Raw genomic sequence first — 19,286 nt, 5'->3', positions numbered from 1 at the left:
AGCATGCAAATATCAATGTTGAGAGAAACTTGTAGAATTTTATATCATCTCCTAGTCAGAAACGGTTTTTTAATGTGTTCTGCATTTACAGAAGTTTGTGGTTTTTTTTCCCCCAAATTCTTTGTATCTGCAAGGTTTGTTATTGTTAAGCTTGAGCTAAAAAGTAGTTATTTCAGTTCTGCTGTTAGTATTTTTAAGGTGCTTAAGGCCTAATAAGGAGAGCAATTGTGTCACTTGCTGATCTTCATTTTTCATATAGAGGATGTCTAGAACTGTATGAAGCAATAGAACTTCCACACCAAAAGAGACTGTACAAATTTCAATGAAGCATTATATATCCTAGTTTTAGTTTGTTGTCTACAGTAGCATTAATTCAGTATTCTTAGCTAGAAATATGATCTATCTGGCTGGATCTATCCATCTCTAAGAATGAAACATGGAAAGATTGGCCCTCTAACCCATTCAGTGATTAAAAAAATTCTCTGATTGGACTGAGTTATAATTCTTGTGTCAACCAGAAGATGAATATAAACTTCAGCTCTCAGCACAGGTATTTTGCATTTTCACCATCTGTCTTGGGGACAGAGTTTGGGGGGGGAACTGATAAAATTACTATTGCAGAACTTATGCTGGTATTTTTAATTTCACAGTTTAATTTTGCAAATTGTTAGATCAATACAATCAGTTGACTTGACCCCGACCCCACCCCCCCCCCAAAAAAAGAAGAAGGTGCTTCAGCATTTAATTTCACAAAGTCCCCTCTCAGGAATTTCAAAGAATACTTCTTTGGGTGCTTGACTGCCTTGCCTTGTCTATTTGCTCTTATTTTGCATGCAGGATAGAGCCAGAAGCCTTTTTTCTCATTGTGTACACATAGTGTTAATGGATCTGCTCTGTCTGTATTGCCTCATTACTGGAAACAGCTCGAACACAGAAGTCTTTCAGTGTATGCAAATAAGGCAGAATCATCTACCTGAGAGTTAATATTCTCTACTTTTAAGTGTATTCTAAATGTAATGTTTGTATTTAGAGCATAACATCCTGTTCCCTTTTTTTATGGGCAAAAAGCTAAGCAGGCTCAGGCAGCTGTTTGATGTTGGCTTCAAGTGTTATTAATTTCATATTCTATTATTCTTTTCACTGTAGCACAAGTGAAGCTGATGTGGAGGCTGTCATGGATAAGTTGTTTGATGAGCTGGCTCAGAAACAAAATGATTGTACGTAAGTTAATTTCTCTTGAAAGAGAATACATTTAGAACACAATGCCCAATCTCCACTGACCAATTAATAAGTTCCATTGCTGTATATGGGTTGATGCCACACTCAAGTGGCAGTCATTGTATCAGCATTTTGTCTAATTTATGTGTTGAATCATGTGCTATTATTCATGAAGCTATGCATTTCCTATCTGTAAGAGATGAATTTTATAGTAATTATCCAAAGAAGATTGAGTCTTTGTTCATGTTCCCATAGTAACTAGACCAAGGATTCTAAAAGTGCAAGGCAGAGAGCTGAGGCTGAATAAAGCGTGTGGAACCATTGCAGACTTCACGTTTGAAGAGCTATGCGACAGAGTAAGTACCCAGTCCAATCTAGATCAGTTAATGCTCAGACTTTTCACAGTTTAAAAGAAAAAAAGAAAAAAAAAAGAAATGAGAATCCAAAACACACAAATTCACTGTTTTCCCAAGTTGAACTAAATTAAAAAAACTTTTTTTTAACTTGGCAAAAAGATTTTTAATTTAACAGGAAAAAAACCTCCACCCTTGGTGAAAGAACAATAATAATTTTCTTTTTAATGATACTGTAAATTCACTCTTAGGTGTGTCACAGATTGTCTTCAAAAATCCTACTACAGTATTTACCTGGGCTAACATAATTGTTGTTGGTATATTAGTGGTCACAACATATCAGTATGTAAATAGCATTCAAATGCTGTTTTTAAAATCTGGAGTTTAAGCTGATGCTCAAGCAAATTAATAGTGATCCTGGCACCACTACAGTAATGCTGTTGTTGCATGCCTTAGTTTCAACTATGTGTACAAGGGCTGTTCAGTCCCAGGACTTCTCAAAATATGCCAGATTTTGGTAAATATTGCCAAATTCTCTACTTAAACATGTGGGATGTGATCCCTGGAAAGCTTTGTTTGTATATGACCCCCAGTGGATTGGAAGACAGTTCCCCAGGAGTTGCACTGTACTTAGTGACCTCTCTACTGATGTATAAAGTTATTGTTAAATGATCACAACCCTAATCAGGGCTGATGGCACTTTTGACTCAGGATGCTGACTAGTCTTTTGGTGCTAACATTATGCTTTCACTTCCTTGTAGCTACCAAGTTGATAACTACTTGGATGGAAATTTTGCTGGTTAAGTTTCAGACTGTAGATTTTAGACCGTTGGGTTTCAGTTTCAGACAAAACCAGTTAGCCATTTGTAAGAATGGAAGTATGTCATGGGTAGAACAGCTTGCTTTTCACTAGAAGTTGTGAGACTTTTTCTTCCGTGTGCCTCTTAAAATGTCTGGAAGCGATGCTGTCAGCAGGTACTTTTAAAATCCTTTAGTCCAATAAATGCCTTATGTACTTCAATGGGATGGTAGGTTGCTTCTAAGTAGAAGTGCTCTGATAGGTCACATGTGAATGGCCACTAGTTTGGGTCTGAAGGTTCTGATCCTCTTCAGGTATTACGTGGAGTTCAGGTCTTCTTGGCGTAATGGAGCTGAGGGGCTTGGTTTGCACTCAGAACAAGTAAAGAGAATCCTTATGAAATGTTGAACACTGTTTAACAGCACTGTGCTTACATTGATTGCCCAGGACTTAGGAAGTCATGCTGTCTTGATTTAAATGCCTTCTGCATATGTGTTATGGTAGTCTCTAACAGCACAACCACATGCTTAAAACTAAGACAACATGGCAGACAATAAATGTTTGTCTTTAACAGCTTCCTTAGTCATCGCTTATTTTCTTTGTATATGCCTCCATTTGTTTCTACCTTTAATTGTTACATACAACTATTTATTGTGCCATGATTTTTCTCTTCAGTTCACTGATGTACCTTCATAAATATTACATTAGTATGTTTGTAAGGGGTATCACTGTGCTCCCTTTATAGGTAGAGAAGTATAGTCATGAACTTGGAATTGTCCATTAAATTTGGAGGCTTGAGTTGCCTCCAGTATGATTTTTTTCATGATCGTAACTTTTGTAGTGATTCATTGCAATAGTAGAAAATACTCCTCAGTATAAGCTGTATTTAGGATCTTGCCTACCCCATTGCTCTGTTTGCCCACCCTGTTGCCATTAAAATCTCCTAAAAGGCAAAAGAAAAAATCAGAATTCAGCTGTCAAAGCATGAAACCATGTTCCTTTTTTTCATGAAGTCTTTAACTTTGTGATGGAAAAACTTAAACATGCAGTGTCTTTTTTAAACCATCAGAGTTGCTCCCACTCATGTCACAGAAGACAGATGTAGGATCCAGAAGAGTGCCCCAGTGGTTTATAGCAAAAAATACCCCAAAGCCAGGAGACATTCCACACAACAGGAAGTATGAAGTCATTCATATATATTCCAGTAAGCTGGAATGGGAAGTGGGAATGACTTGTGGAAGTATAAAGCAGAAGTTTGTAGGGGACATAGCTACAAGGTATTTGCTCCTTCTTGTGAAGCCAAATGGTAGGTAAGTTGACAGGCATCCTAAGTGCTACTATTAAGAAAAAAGAAAGTAGGAGGCTGAAAAAGATGTAATGAAAAGCAAGATCCACAAAAGAAAGCACTGGAGGGGAATTTGTTGGATTTGCGTGGAGTGAATCTGCAGATTTCTTTGTGCAGGACATGGGCACAAAGTCTCATGGGAAGGCAGATTGTATAAAGAGACACAGGGCAGGGAATCTTCCTAGCTGGAGCCTGTAGCAACCAGGGTGGAGCGTAACTGACAGCCCAAGCAAAGCCTCCTAGGTAGATAAATGACATTTAAAGTTACTATCATAGGAGCCCATTAAAATTAGAACTGAAAACAAGATTTGCAGTTGGTTTTATATCAGTTGTAAGACCTAGTGACAAGCATGATAAATGGCAAATTCTCGTTAATGGGGAAAAATGAGATATAACTGATATTATTGAAACCTTATGGGACAATTCATAAAATAATGATGTGCAATCAGTGCTTACAGCCTACTTAAGAACAGAGTGGCTGAAACAGGTGGAAGACAATGTGCAACATTAAAGATACTGGTACCTGCCTTAAAGTTAATTAATACAAGGTTCTTGAATACATATCAATCAGTCTGCTAATTAACAAACCCAAGAGGGTAGTACTCCTAGGGATCTCTTGCAAATGGAGAATGAGGTGGATTGCTTCTTGAGCATGTGGCTATAAAAAGCATATAAAGAAAATACACCATTGTATGGGAATCTTATGCTGTAGATGGAGCACAGAAGAAGGTGAAATGTAATTATCCCAAAAATTGCGAATGATAATTTTCTAGCATAAAATGCAATACATCCAGTACAAGGTCATTTGGTTGGAACAGCTTTATGGGAACTTAAATTGATGAATTCATCTAGAAATTTGTGTTGTGTAGCAACAATCTTCTTCTTAATTTTCTAACATTCCTTGAACCCAAAAGATACTTCCAGACAGTGAAGTTACATATTTGATTGTTCAGGAAGAGTAGTTTTCAAAAGCAAAAGGGAAGTATGACTAACTGGAGAGGGAAGTGTAAATGACAACAACAAAAAAGAAGGACTCTTTGAGGAGGAAGATAGGAAAAGTATTTCCTGTGTCGCTGTTGAGACAGAATCAAATAATATGGAATGAATGGCAACTAGTTATGAAGTGCAGGAAAATTATAAAATAAAGGTAATGGGAAAATATCATGTCTCTCAGATAAAAGAATTGTTGAGTAAAATGGCAGTTTTGATATGGTTTGTATTATCTGAATGTTATTGGCTTATTCCTACTTGGAGGTGGATGAACTTTAAATAATGATGTGGAAAAAGGAAAAGGTTTTGCAAAAAATATGTGTTCTAGGTGAAGCAGAGTGAAATACTGTTTCACTAAAGGGTAGTGAAATAATTTTCAGTCTGTTAATAGTTAACATATGTTAAAAGTAGCCTGCAAATACATTTTGTATCACTGAGTCCTGGAAAACTAGGCTGAGATCTCTGACTACCTTTTTATTTTGGATAAACGTTGGAGTCCAAGAGAAAGTCTACATCACTAGAAGGATGCCTCTGTATGCCAGTATTAAAAAATAAACAAGTAAAATTCACACATACACATGATGACTGGTATAACTGCGGATGTTGGTAAGATTTTAGTCCAGAAAGGGTAATAGAGGAGCTGGTTCTGGATTCATACATGCAGATGACTAAAGAATGGAAATGAAATTAGTTCTCCAATCTCCCTGATTTTGTAGGAGGAGTTGAGTTTTGAAAATGCTGTTCTTACTAGGAAATTACCATTATGCAGTCTCAAGGAAGTATTCGTTAAATGGATTGCTATGTTAGTTAACTAACATATAAAAAGAATTATTACTGAAGGTTTGTGGTTGAGTGTAGCATTTCTAATGAGCACATTTTTATACTAAGCCAAATATAATAGTTTTTCCCCCAGCAGCTTTGAATATATCATAAATGCTAATACAAATTTGCTGTAAATACAGAGTGCTGTGTGTATTGGGGGGAAGAGCAATGAATACAAGGATGCTGTGTGCGATTTATTTCTTATCCGAATGGAGATTTTGGGGAAAGTGGTTTTTTTGGGCAAGAGAGTTTGTTTTGTTTTGCTTTTTTTACATTTAGCAAACACACAGTTTACAGCTAGAAATTGGGAACACAAGTCACAAACAGAGGAGGGGACTGTGCCCTAGGCAAAGTGACTTGGAAATAGATTTAAGGATTGTAATGGACGAACAGCTCAAAAGGAGCTTCTGGTCCAGTGTTAGAACATTTAGACTTTATTTCATCTAGGGTGGGTAGAGTGGAAATAAATAGAAGGGTAGGAAGTTTATTTTAATTTTAGAAACATCTCAAATTGATGGCAGAATGTTAGGTGTGGTTTTAACCTGAAAACTTTAGAAAATACATTGAAAAACCTGACAGGGCTGTTGAAGAAACCACAAATCATTTGAGCTGGAGCATTTGTTCCCTCAGATGACAGACTTACAGTTCAGTTTTTTTCAGCTTATCAAAAAGAGGACTGGAAGATGATTTTATAATATACAGCTATTTTCACAGGGAAAAAAAAGCAGGTATTAGCAGGATCCTAAATCTAGCAGAAGGCAGCATAATAAAACCCAGAGACTACAGAGAGATCCAAATTAAAAAAAAAATAAAAAAGGAAAAGCACACGTTCACACATTTGAAACAGTGAAGGGAGTGGCAGGGCCTCCTTGTACTGTGTTTCAGGTCAAAACTGGATGTCATTTTAGGAGGAGGTATTTGTGTTTGAGCTACATAGTAGTTTTTAGGCTTAGCTGTCTCTAAAATGCAGGATCTTGAAGTACCTCATGATCTCCTCTGGTCTTAAATTGTCTTGAAACTAGGGATGTGAGAGTTGGTCCCTGCTACCTGTTGGAAGCTGTGTCACTGCCCCTGCACATGTGGTGAACAAGTTCAAGCAGCTGGCAGGGGAATGTCCCCAGTCCATCCTGAGGTATAACCTGCTCTCAGCCCCCTCATGCTTTTCGAAGTAGGTAATACTTAGACTACTATGAATCGTTGCAGTCAGTTTAGACTGAGTTTTTCCAAGGCTTGTAACTTCCTTGGATTCGAGGGGGATTTCACAGGACATATATAGGACATTTCCATGGTACCAAGCAACCTTTCTTTGGAATTTTACATGTCTTGGACTGTGTCATGGAAGCACTAGAACTTCTGGTTGAGCTAAAGGAAAGTAACTTGAGGAGCAAATTAGTCAGAAAGTAACTAAGTTACTCTCAGAAATGTAGTAATTAACTGAAACTTTTACAAGTAAATTTCCATTCACACAGAGATGCATGTTCATATGAAGTCAGTTTGAGGCATCCATTCAGATGGGAAAGTTTCAAGATGAAAACTAGTTTTGTCATGGAAGGTGGATGTCAAATCTTGTTTACATGTTTCCCATCTAGTAAATACAAGGTAGTGAAAGTGTGCGTGTGTGTGAAAAAGCTTACACTGTCAACATCTTCTGACAGAACAACTCAAAATATCATCTAATTTGATTTAGTTAATTTAATTACCTTGGTTAAACTCATTTCCTCTGTTACATTTGGTTCATAACTACAAAAACATTTTTTAGTTTAAGGTAGAGGGATAAGCGAGTGTAATGAAGGGATTTTGGGGTTTGGGGGAATTATTTTTGATTACATTGAATTCTTGCAATATTATCTTGTAGTTGCAATATTATTTTTTGAGTTGTTTGAAACTGTCGTAAACTGCTGCTCATGTGGGTGTCAGTAATCATTGCAGCATGAGTGGACAATGTTGTACTCAAAACCTGGTTAATTGATTCCTTTGGCTATCCATAACCCCTAAGGGTTCCAGAAAAAAGAACTTAAGTTTTGCAAGAGTCAACGTGAACTGAGAATGTGAAAGGATAGATGCTTTTGTTATGTTTGAGAAATAATTTATCACACAAGTGACTCTACTTTCACTTCATTGTGGCAGTGTGTCTTCTAGTCTGGTCTTGGGTAATTGTTACAGTGCATTCCAGAGGGATAATCACATAGACTTAGAAATCTATGTTTGTTGGTGTAGGATTAAGACAATGTGTTTGAAATTTCTCAGACAATTACTTAATGACTTTTTTAATTAAATACTTCATATGAACAGCCTGTAAAACCTCTTCAAATTCACTGATCTTTCCTTCATCAAAGTAAAATCAAAATTCTATTTTAAAGGGAAATATTAAAACATTTTCCACTTTGATATCACATGATTTCAGGAAATGTCAGATAATACATAACAGATGAATATAGCAAATCAGCAATTGATAATCTGATACTATTTGAAACATCTAGCTTAAGCAGAGGTTTCAAAGAAGCTGCTTTTTAATTAGTACCTGAAGGCCTTGAGAGATAGAGTTGGTGCCTTTCTAGTATTACAGTCTTTTGTTTCTTATTTCATGTGTTTGCATTAAAACTTTTCATATCAAGAACATAAAGATTTAATTCTGTCTAAAATAATGCATCAGATACTGTTAATTGCCAGTTGTCCATTAATGATTATAAAAATAAAATACAGATAATATATTGTGTGCAATGCTGATATGACATTCCATTGACTTGCCAAACTATTGTGTGCATCACTTTTTAAATCATAGATTCCCAGTTGAGGAAAATCCCAAGTTTTAGCTAACTTAGTTAATGTCAAATGCATACACTTAGCCCTTTTTCTTTACTGGCTATTTGACCATGTGGAAAACTACAAGATGCTGGATGAGAGGATATTGATCTATTTTGGTTGCTTTGGAGGAAAATGAGAAGCAGTTTTTCAGACTTGACACTTCAGGGTTTCTGTGGCAGTGTGGCACATGGTAGTGTTTGTCATGGCGTGAAAGTAGCTGTCTACTCACTAGAATGGAGCCCTGTAAATGTGATTCTCCAGCAAAGTCATCCAGGGAGGACTGTGCTTGGTTTTCATTAAAATGTTTGTTATTTTATCACCTTTTCTAAGGCCCTATAAAATGAAAAATGTAGCCAGAGAAGGTTGGGAGAGGCACCAGGCAGAACAGGGACTCATAGTTCCTATTTATTGTTAGAATTTCAATGCTAACATTAGCTTCCCCATTCTTTGTGGCCTTTAATTCCTGTCTGCCAGTTTCTCTGTCTATACAATGAGGGATACATTTACCAATGGAGTTAGATTCTTGCAAAACATAATTAGTTAATTTTTTCATTGAGTTAGTGTGTGAATGAAAGAGCACACAAATACTTTTTAAAATAAAATGTACATATCAATTTGGTTTTAAAATCTCTCTATATAAACTAGCAATCGTGCAAATATAAGTTATATCCCATTTCCCTGTGTTTACACATAAAGGTCAGTGTTCATTATGCCTTAGAAAAAATCACCCTCTGTCAGTCCTCTGTCTTCATTTTCCTTTTAAAATTTTATTTGAAAACTGATAAGTGTGACAGTTTGGCTTGAATCTGGTATAAATAATGTAGACAGCAGTGTACCTTAAGTGTAATCTTCCAGGTCCTAAGGGAGTCGGGAGATCCAGTCTTCCCCACAGTGCTGCCTTTTAGTCTTCCCCTCGCTTGTGCGCAGCAGCTGCTGCCCTCTGCCGGGAACGCCGGCTGCCTTCTGCACCCAAACACGTGAGCCTGTTCCTCACAAAGGTTGAATTACTTTTGTTCATGCATCCTATAGTCTTTCCATTAGGTAATCAAATATATCCTTTCATCCAACTGCCCAGTACCAATGAACAGTGTCTTAACATGATACTAACGATTAGCAAACATACAACAGTGTGAAAGCTAGGAAAATAAATTTAATATCAATATCTATGTTGTAAAAGGTTATCCTACTGTGATTTTTTTTCTGTAGTAATTGTTCAGCGTTTCTGAAATTGGCAAAATACAATTTTTGTGTAGATTAACGCAACAAATAATTGGCAAACAGTTTTTGTTAGGTTGTTGTTCCATTGCAATAGGCACACTTTGCAGACCAGGAGGAAGATGTAGTTCCTGACTTGAATAGCTTGCACTTCAAAAGCAAAGATGTAACTAAGCTTTAAATAAAACGAAAAAAAAAAGAAAAGAAAAAAGTCACCATTTTCAAAGGCAACAAGTGATTTAGAAATGCAAGTGTCTGTCTTTAAGTCAACTGAATGTCTCCCCTACATGATGACATAACTCAGCTGCATTTGCAGTGTAATGATTCTGAATCATTTTGAGGGAATTACCTTCATTAAAAACTGCTAAATTTGGTGTACGTTTTGGTGTCATCTTTAGGATTGTTGGATTGTCAAGTGTAGTTGTAAATAAACATACCATGGGTAGCACTATTTTCAGTAACTTTTTAGAAGCATAGTTTTCCTTGGTTTAGGATCTTAGGTTTATTCCCAGCCAGAGATCAGCTTTTGCAGCTTAAGCTCTGGACTCAGAGCCTGTCATTTATTAGCTACATTTGCTTTAGGAATGTAATTAGTTTCTATACCCCCAGAAAAGTTGCCTTGTCTAATTCACAAGTATGTTTTATAAAAGAAATTCAAGAAACTTATTTCAGGTGGAAATATTGTAACATAGTAATATTTTTAGCCAAACCTCCCTTCTGTTTTATATTTTATGTGTATCAGAGCTTAATTTTTAGAAAGCACTCCCTTCAGTGAAAGCTGCATAAACCTTGAGGGTTTAGATCCTATACTTTATAGACCAGGCAATACCCAAATACAAGCTGATTGTAGTTTGAAGGGTTTGCCTTTTCAATTCAGTGTTTTGTATCTTAAATTCCCAAGTGTACTACTTTCTCTTTTTTTAAAGGTTTGTTGACTACGGTTTTGAAATCTTAACAGTAAGTGTCAATATTTAAATAGAAATATGAATTTTTTTAAGCCTTCTATTTTGGAGACCATTTCACTGACAAATGCCATACTTTGGAGTTGGAACTGGAAATTTGGCAGTGGAAATTTGGGAGCAGAAACATGCCTTTTGTGGTTCTTCCACTTTGCAGCCAGCTTTGAGCAGCTGATAGGTAGGTCTTTGAGACATCTCACTTTTTGTAGGGTCAGTATGGATATCTGTCACTGTTCTAAGCTCTTCTAAGGCAGGAGTGGTTGTGCTGAATGATTACTGAACATAGGAGCAAGCATCTTCTTAATCAGAAGAGCAAAGGTCTGAAACAACTTTCCACTATGAGAAATGTGACTAAAAACTTGTGTTGTAAGGTTAAGCAAAATTAGTTTCTGCCAGGATTCTGTGATGAGGTAAGAAGTATAGTAAGGAGCTATACTTGATCCAGAAAATATCTTCAATCCCAGAGTTTACAGATCTCAGATTCTTGCTCTGAACTAGATGATATTTAAGGTATCTTCCAACCCAAACTGGTCTATGGTTCTATGATTTGCACTGCCATCAGTATAAATTTAAATTTTTTAACCCAGTTAGCCACGCTCTATCTTCCCATTTTTATTTAAACTTCAGCATGCTGCTGCATTACAGATCATGCCTCACGTTTTTGTATTCCTTTCTTGGAATTATGGTCTTGAAATATTACCTAAGTAGTATTTCTCTGTTTTATCAGCCTCACTAATGATTGTGTGTGGCTCCTTTGGAAACAACAGAGCTCTGTATTTTTTTGTTTATGCTTAATGTCTAATTTGTAAATATTATCTGGTCTTAAATTGTGTGTTGGTTTTAGTAATTTTTTGGGTGTTAGAGTGTCTGCAGTAAATTATAGTTATTGTCAATTACAACTCTTCAGGATGTTACTGGAACTGGCCCTGGAATATCTTCCAACATCAACAAAACCCATTTTATCTTGAGATGAAATATCTTTTTCTAACATATCTTAAGCATTCTGTATTCTTCAGACAATCTTTGAAAGATGATATACTATGTCACTGATGAGTCAACAAAGAAGAAGGATGCTTTATGCTATAATGTAATGAACTACATAACAGAAACAGGAGACTACTAACTTTTAAAACAGGCCACAGAGAGCTCCAAATAAAAAACATCCTACTTGAGCGGAGATGATGGTAGCTGAAAATGCATTAAGTAGACAGAGAAACAAAAACAAATGAAGGTGAGAACTCAGTCAAGTAGGCTGAAGTGGAAGAAAACACTTTGTCAGGAGCATAGCCCATGATAGTGCTAATGTGTTTTGCATTAGTGCGATGCCTATAGAATACTGACTCCTGGCATCAGAGTTAATGACAAAAATCCACAACAGTTTTACTGTACATACACATGCAGGAACAATAATATCATGAGAAAAGTTCTTACCTGTTCACATTTCTAGGTTTTTAAAATAATATTGTAGCATGTGAAAGAACTGATAACAAATGGTGACAGTTGTTACATAAATGTTTTATTGTTCTGAAGTTGAGTTTTGATGAACAGTTGATGAAACAAAAGAGATGAGACAGTACCAGAAACATACACCAAATTGAGTTATTTTTAGAATGCTGTTCAGAGGATGAGATTAATCAGGCTAAACTTTTAGTAAGAGGATTACATATATATGTATCAATATTAGGAGGATTTGTGGCTTCATTATCAACTTCAGAGGAAGAAGTACCTTCATATGCTACTGACTAAAACAAAATACTTTCTGTGACTGGATGAAATTCATAAAATAAATTTCAGCCCTGGAGGGTTATAGAGGGGACAGTGCTGTGTGTCTCAAATCATTTGCCACTAGTCTTGTCACCTGGTCTAAGCCTGTGTTGTTGGCAGTCAGGACCCAGCCTATGCTGCAAGGTGAAGAAAAAAGGCCTGAAGGCAGTACAGTAAAGGGGAGGGCTTTTGGCTGCTGAAACAACAGAAATCTGCCCCTCAATGGAGTTTCTGTATATGGACTGTACATCCAGAACACCTGGCAGTGGTGTAATCTGGCCTTGAACCCATTTCCTCTGTCTCTCTTTCCTATGTGGCACAGAGTTGGTATGTGCATGCTTGTGCCAGCATCATGCCAGTTTTGGGGGACGGCAGGCCAGTGAGAATGAGTTGAGAAGCTGTCAGGGGGTCTTTGCATCATGGTCTCCTGAATTTGGAGCATTTTGAGTTAGCTGGTGAGTTAGAAGAGTTTTGAAGCAATTACAGGCAGCATGGAAGTTAGGCCAAGGTTAGAGGAATATGAAAAGGACTCTAAACTGTCCCCAGAGCATTTGCAAATTTGCTGGTGGTTCCTTCTTTTTACGGTAAGTAGAGTAAGGCAGAAGAAAATTAAAGGACTTCCCAAGATGAGAGTAAGTCATATTGGGAACAAGATTAAAAGCTTTGTCTTTCATCCCCAGGGTTATGCCTCTGAACTCCAAAAGCAGAGTGTTTGAGAACTCGTCTGTGTAAAGAACTACAGCTGATGCCAGCTGAGCCATATGTAATATCAGAATGGCTGACTCAGCATTTCAGTTGCATCTCATCAGACTTGAATCTTGGCAGGGAGGTACCAAACTTACTCTGTTAAAATACTTATATAGCTGCTAGGCTCGGATCTTTTTGAGCATAAGATTTTGGAGTCTCTAAAGGCATGTTTCTGCCAACACTTACAGAATATTATCATTTAGTGCTGGTGTAGGTGTTTCAGAAATTCTTGTTACAGCTTGAAATGGTCTGCCTTTTATGTCCTTAATTAGAGGAATTCTTGAATTGCCTGCTTTTTGCACTGCTGAAGCAGGTTGAATTCTTGTTTGACTGTGATAAAGATGTATATCATAATCTTCTATGAACTGTGATTTTATGTCTGTATGAAAAGCAATATAAGTATTCCTTCTTCCATTCTTCCCATTTGAATTGCATTAGCCTTATTTTTGTCCTCTACCTGTTTCCTCCCTCCAGCTCCTCAGGTTTTTCATTTTCTTGTTTGGATATCAACCAAGGTGCCTGCCAAGTTCTTAGAAGCATAGCTCAGCAGTTGGGCACTTCAGTTTGCCTGTTTTGCAAAAGGTTCAACCCCTTCATTTTTATTTATATATTTATTTAGTTTAGGAATTGGCTTTCAATATTTTATACTTCGTATTTGAGATGAAGAGGGTGTATTCACATGGTTCGGGTGAGAAAGTATATCACATTGGGGCAGGACAGAATAATTCCACGGGGTTTTGCGTTTCAGCAGAAGAGTGCTTGGGCTCTTCATGTGACAAAAGAATGAACCAGCATAGCACTGATGTCTGTAATTTCTTACCTAAAGGGAGACATGAGAAATTCTTTCTTTTCTCAGGTACAATGAGATCACTGCTATTCTCTCTCGCAGGTACTCATCACACAGGCATATTTGATCTCTGTACTTAACAATACTCCAGTCCTAAGTATGGAATAAAAATTACTCTTACCTGAACTACTTGCTTACCACTAATCTTAAATTTCCAGCAGTATCCTGGTGGTGTTGCTTTTAGTGGGGGACTGAAATGGAGAGAGAAAACAAGCAGTAAATACAATTTTGAGGAGAGGATATAGCATATACTGCTCTTAAATATTGCTAGAAACACTTGAACGTTTTTGTAATAATTCTTTTCCTTAGATTTTACAGTGAAGTTGTGTAGTTGGAAATGGGAAAGCAGGATGATTCATGAGACTGCAAGTGGGAGAACTGGCTGAGCTTCAGAGGCTTTAATACCTGCCTGGGGAGTTAGCTTATTCCCATTAATTTTCAGAAGAATTTCTGGAATGCCATCAGGGCTTCACTCCCTTGTGCTTTTGTAGAGACCATTTCTACAAGTTTTTTATTCTAGCATCTAAACAAAAGCTAAGGTTGGACAGCCATTAATAATTGCTTAAAATAACTTCTTGCAAAAGGGTTCTAGTAGAGAAGTTACACGTGGCCTACAGCAAATTTGTCAAACAATTTCAGTTAGAGAAAATATTTTTTATTTACTGTTATATAATGTTAGCAGTATTGCAGTGCCTTATACTGTTGGTAACAGCACATTTCATTAGCTGGGAAGGGAGCTGTGACATTATCATGCAAAATGCTGCCGATCTTGGTCTCTGGAGTAGTTGCGTCCAAGCTACTGAAGTATTCACACAACTAAAACTGATGAAATGAGTTCAGGAGTATGAAGTTTAATAGCTCAAGATAAAGTACTGCCTGTGATACTGATAGGATAGATCTTGCAGAATCATGAAATGAAAAGTAATTTTAAATTAATGTCCCTGAATGAGCTACTAGTATTTGTACATATCTTCTGTTGATGGCCTAGATACAGAAAGAGAAACCAATATGTTCTTATTGAAGATTTTTATTTGATCATTACAAGAGAAACCATGAACAAAGGAACTGCTGCAAAATTGTATTTTTGTCTGATTCCTCTTGCTTTCGGTACTTAGAATATACAATTTTTATTCAGTCTGGGTTAGTCTTGGGTGAACTAAATGCAGGTCTACTTAGGATTTAGTAACTAGTCTATGCGTTTGCATTTAAAAATCTTGCTGCTGGAAAGCATCCTACTACCTGTTCAAATTATGTATGCTTTAGATTGAAATCACAGCTTAACTATGTATTTTCTTCTATGGATTACAGTTTATAGTGATTAGTTTATTCAAGATTGTCAGAGAGAGATCATAACGTTGTCAGGGTGCAGAAGAGCCATATTTTTAACTCTGAAACACTTCATGTAAAGCCAACAGTATGAATGAGCAGCCATATGTACCGATGTCCCTAAGGGCAAATGCAAGCATTCCTGAAATGAGATACAAAGAAACAAAAGTAAGAATGTGATTTCGGGACTTTACAGCTCTCTTCTGTAACTGTAGTATATCAAGATACAGTGTTTATGTATCCTATTGTGGGTTTCCATTTCTTATGGTTTGTTTTGTTTCAGCCTCTTGGAGCCAGTGACTATCTGGAAATATCAAAGCATTTTGACACAGTGTTTATTCGTGACATACCACTTCTTACAATAGCAAAAAGGACACAAGCTCGTCGTTTCATTACTCTTATTGATACCTTTTATGAGCATAAGGTGAGAACCAAACCTTTCCTATATGTATAGGAATAATACTGGGAGTCCTCAAACCTGACTGTTACAATTGGTTTGAAGTAAGGCTTTCTGTAGTAATGGTTTGGAAAACATAGGCAGAATGAACTAGCACTGCAAAGAAACATCGTTCCAGCTTCACCAAAAAAAAAAAAGGCCCCATTGCAATAAAGGCAAATAAAGCAGGGTGGGGGTTTTTGTTTTCTGCGAGTATTAAGCATAAATATAAACCTGAGCTTGTTTGCCTTTCTTGAATGGGGATGTTATTTCTTTCTTAACTTGGGAAAACAACAGAAACCATGTCATTTTAATAATGAAAGATTGTGCTGCCAACTGTGCTGGACTCAATTTAAGTTTTTTAGATTTTAATCTGTATGGGCAATTGGTCAGGAATCAGCGCCTTCCTGATCAGGAAGGAGGAGTTAATAGTGTAAAGGAAACAGTTACTGTAGGCTTTACACCAGGTTGCAGAATTGCTCATGGAATAGTAATGATAAATGCAGAACTTTATGTGGATTTACAGAGGTTTCAATCATGGAATAAAAATCAGCACAACTAAAACAAAGGAAAGCTTCTGTTTAAGGTGATATTTTTAAAAGTAATGCAAGATATTAAACCCTGGTTTATGCATTATTATATTTGCACACATTTAAATATTTATGTGGCCAGGAAATATTAATTGAGGTTGATTTTTTCAAGAGCATTCTGGCATTGGTTGCTGATCTGAAAGGCGCCAATTCAGCAAGGTATTGAACTCAATGTATGAGTAGTCTTATTCAAATCAGCCAGATTCTTTATGCTTTATGATTTGGAAATGGACAGTTTCTAAGAGGATATGCTAGTATTAAACTAATGTGTTAGAAATAGGGGGGTGGTTCGCTCTATCCATGTGCTGTAATTAAGAATTGCAAGCAGTCACTTTCTATTACTCCCTCCACAGGAAAAACACAAGTGTTAAACTCCCATCAAAAGTAGTTGCTTGGGAAAAAATATCTGAGAGAGTATGTGCTGGTTTAAAAGTTAACCAGCAAGGGAAAATGAACTCAATTCAAAAGAGAGATTTATAAGTCAGAATAACAATTTATTAAAATAATGCAATAAGTACAATTATACAGACAGACAATTGGTTTTAACCCACAAAACCCAAATGTATAAACCAGCACCCTGGGGTATGAACAAGAGTGGTGTACCTTGGCCCACCCCCGAGTCCAAAGCAAAGGGAGAGGGGATAAACCTGCTGGTGGGAGAGCTGCTGCAGTCTGGTCAGAAGTGGTGATTGCAGTCCAGTCGAGGGTGGTGGTCTCAGTCTAGTTGAAGGCAGTGGTCTGGAGTCTTCCTCTGGATCCCACGAGAGAGTCCCAAGGCTCTGAAACTCCCAGTTATATACTCTCCAGTTCAGGCGGGAGTGCTCAGTCCCTCCCTCAGAGTAGGGAATTCCATAAAAGGGCATGCGGATGCTCAGTCCCTCTTCCATATAAGGGTATCAGAGCGGGGAATTCCATATAAGGATATCAGAGCGGGGAATTCCATAAAAGGGTACAGGAACATCTTCCCACCTTGCAGGCCTCTACTGACAGCAGTTTTTGGGAAATGGCATGGAGGCTATAGAATACACAGTTTTGGGTTACACCCATCCAGGGATGAATTGGTCCCAGCCGTTCTAACCAGGACAGAGTATTTGTAGATACCTGTCCACAATGCAAACATTTTGCCTTCATGCTCTCAACAACAGTCTCCTTCAGTAGTGCTATTTCAGTCTGTCTTCCTTGCAGCCCCCCAGAGATACCACATCTCACTGCACATTGTATCTCCTCCCAGCAGACATGAAAACAGCATCATTATTGTAACTAGCAAATAACTTTTACTGGAATAGCACAGATGAAAGAAAGAAAGACTCCACTCAGCCCTCTGGGAAATTTGGAATTTAAACATTCTTTAAATGGAAATACACGTGCAGTGCACCTATCTACTGGGAGGAATCTAACTATGGGTGAAAAGAAGGCATTGGTTACTACATAGCTGTTATTGTAGAAAGTAAACTTTATCGTGAACTCATTGCCTATAGCAGATATTCTGAGTATTTAATAGCACAGTTGTTTGTTCTCTGAGTAAAAGTTACATGAATTGTTACTGAGAAAAAGATCCTGTAAGTTTAATATTCCAAATTACTTAAGTCAGGTAAATCTGTAACAGCAGTGCTAATAAGAGAAAGGAAAAATACCTGGGAAAAACCCCCAAGGACATAATTTGTAGTTTCCTTTCCACAGATCATGTATTTTATCCCTTTTCTGTAAATCCTAAGTGTTGATATTGTTGCCTGTTTTCCTCCTCTCAGGTGCGTATTATCTGTTCTGCAGTGACTCCTCTTGAAAGCTTGTTCCTGGTGGAACACAGCAGTGGTGAGCAAGAGGACAACAGAGTGTTGATGGATGATTTGGACTTGAGCCAGGTATGTGATATTAACATCATCTCCCTTTTGTAACAAAATTTGGTTTCACAATAAATTCATAATTACAGCAGCATTTTAGGAAGAGGAACCAAGAAAACATTTAACAGGTGATTTGCTGCTTTTTCTGCAGTGTATCTGTTGCTCTGATAAGTACATGTTGTGCTATTTATTCATAGTAAAAGAAAATGTCACAATATACAGAACCATTTTGTGTAAGTTTTAGGGTCATTTTGAATGTTAATCATTGTATCTGTTCAGTCATGTATGAAAATTCTGATTTAAGTTTAGCTCCTACATTTAAAATACAGAAATAAAAGGTGGTCTGTTCTACCTCTTCCTAGATTATCAAGAACAGCCTTACAAGTCCTCACAGACATTACTAATTTGCATGTTGGTTATTCTGTTTTTCTTTTTCCCTAGAGCCTAGCTATTGTTAATGAATTATTAAATAATTTGTTTAAATCAGTATGCAATTAGTCAACAAAAAAAGGGAAAACAGATGGTTAACATGTCATTGTGTTGTTTTAAAACCCAGTTATTCTTTTTGCCATGTTCCTTCAGAGGGTTACCTAGCTAAAATAGGTTCTTTAATTTTGGACATTAATTTTAATTTTTTGGTGCCATGCTGCTGTCTTGTTTTGTCAAAGCCTGTAAAGCATAGAGCCTTAGTAGTTATACAAGATGCACTTCAGTACAGCCATGTCTCACAGTTCTGTGGTACTGTTTTTGTATATTTATGTAGGATTCTGCCAAAGGACTCTCCATGTTTACAGGAGAAGAGGAGGTCTTTGCCTTTCAGCGTACTCTCTCGCGGCTTACAGAGATGCAAACTGAACAGTACTGGAAAGATGGGGACAGAAGCAAAAAAACATAATTAAAAGTTGAATGAAATCACCAAGAAGTAAAAGTACAGTATGGGAAGGCTTTTTAGCACAACTGAAATAATAATTGCACTTTATCATCTGGACCATGTTTTCTTTCATGAATTGTCTTTCGAGTTTAAGACACGACAACTTAGCTATTTTTTTGTACCACCAGTGTGTGGACATGTGAAATTTGGCCTTCATTTGCTCTTCTTCAAGCCTGGCTGGATGGCCGGGCCTGGAGAGTGATGGTGAATGGAGTTGCATCCAGCTGGTGGCTGGTCACCAGTGAAGTTTCACAGGGGTTCAGTATTGGGGCCAGCCCTGTTTAATGTCTTTATCCAT

General features: G+C 37.1%; 1 protein-coding gene across 4 annotated transcripts in view; it reads left to right on the top strand.

Annotated features, from left to right (window-relative positions):
- Positions 1–19,045, top strand: part of AFG1L (AFG1 like ATPase) — a 65,011-nt gene extending 45,966 nt beyond the window's left edge. For 3 of the 4 annotated variants that reach the window (XM_027693740.1, XM_027693724.1, XM_027693732.1), the window contains 5 exons: positions 1,147–1,217; positions 1,474–1,574; positions 15,474–15,614; positions 17,965–18,078; positions 18,821–19,045. In XM_027693740.1, coding sequence (XP_027549541.1) covers positions 1,147–1,217; positions 1,474–1,574; positions 15,474–15,614; positions 17,965–18,078; positions 18,821–18,952 — 559 coding nt within the window. In that variant the 3' untranslated portion in view covers positions 18,953–19,045. Of the gene's footprint in view, positions 1–1,146; positions 1,218–1,473; positions 1,575–9,187; positions 9,310–10,545; positions 10,685–15,473; positions 15,615–17,964; positions 18,079–18,820 lie in introns of those variants that run through there. The other variant, XR_003535940.1, reaches the window with a different exon arrangement.
- The last annotated feature ends 241 nt before the right edge of the window (positions 19,046–19,286 follow it).

The sequence above is a fragment of the Neopelma chrysocephalum genome, unplaced genomic scaffold, assembly GCF_003984885.1.
Source record: "Neopelma chrysocephalum unplaced genomic scaffold, ASM398488v2 Primary Assembly neopelma1_23, whole genome shotgun sequence".
NCBI classification, from domain to species: Eukaryota; Metazoa; Chordata; class Aves; order Passeriformes; family Pipridae; genus Neopelma; species Neopelma chrysocephalum.
Note: the sequence above shows the minus strand (reverse complement) of the source record. Positions and strands in the feature narration are given on the sequence as shown.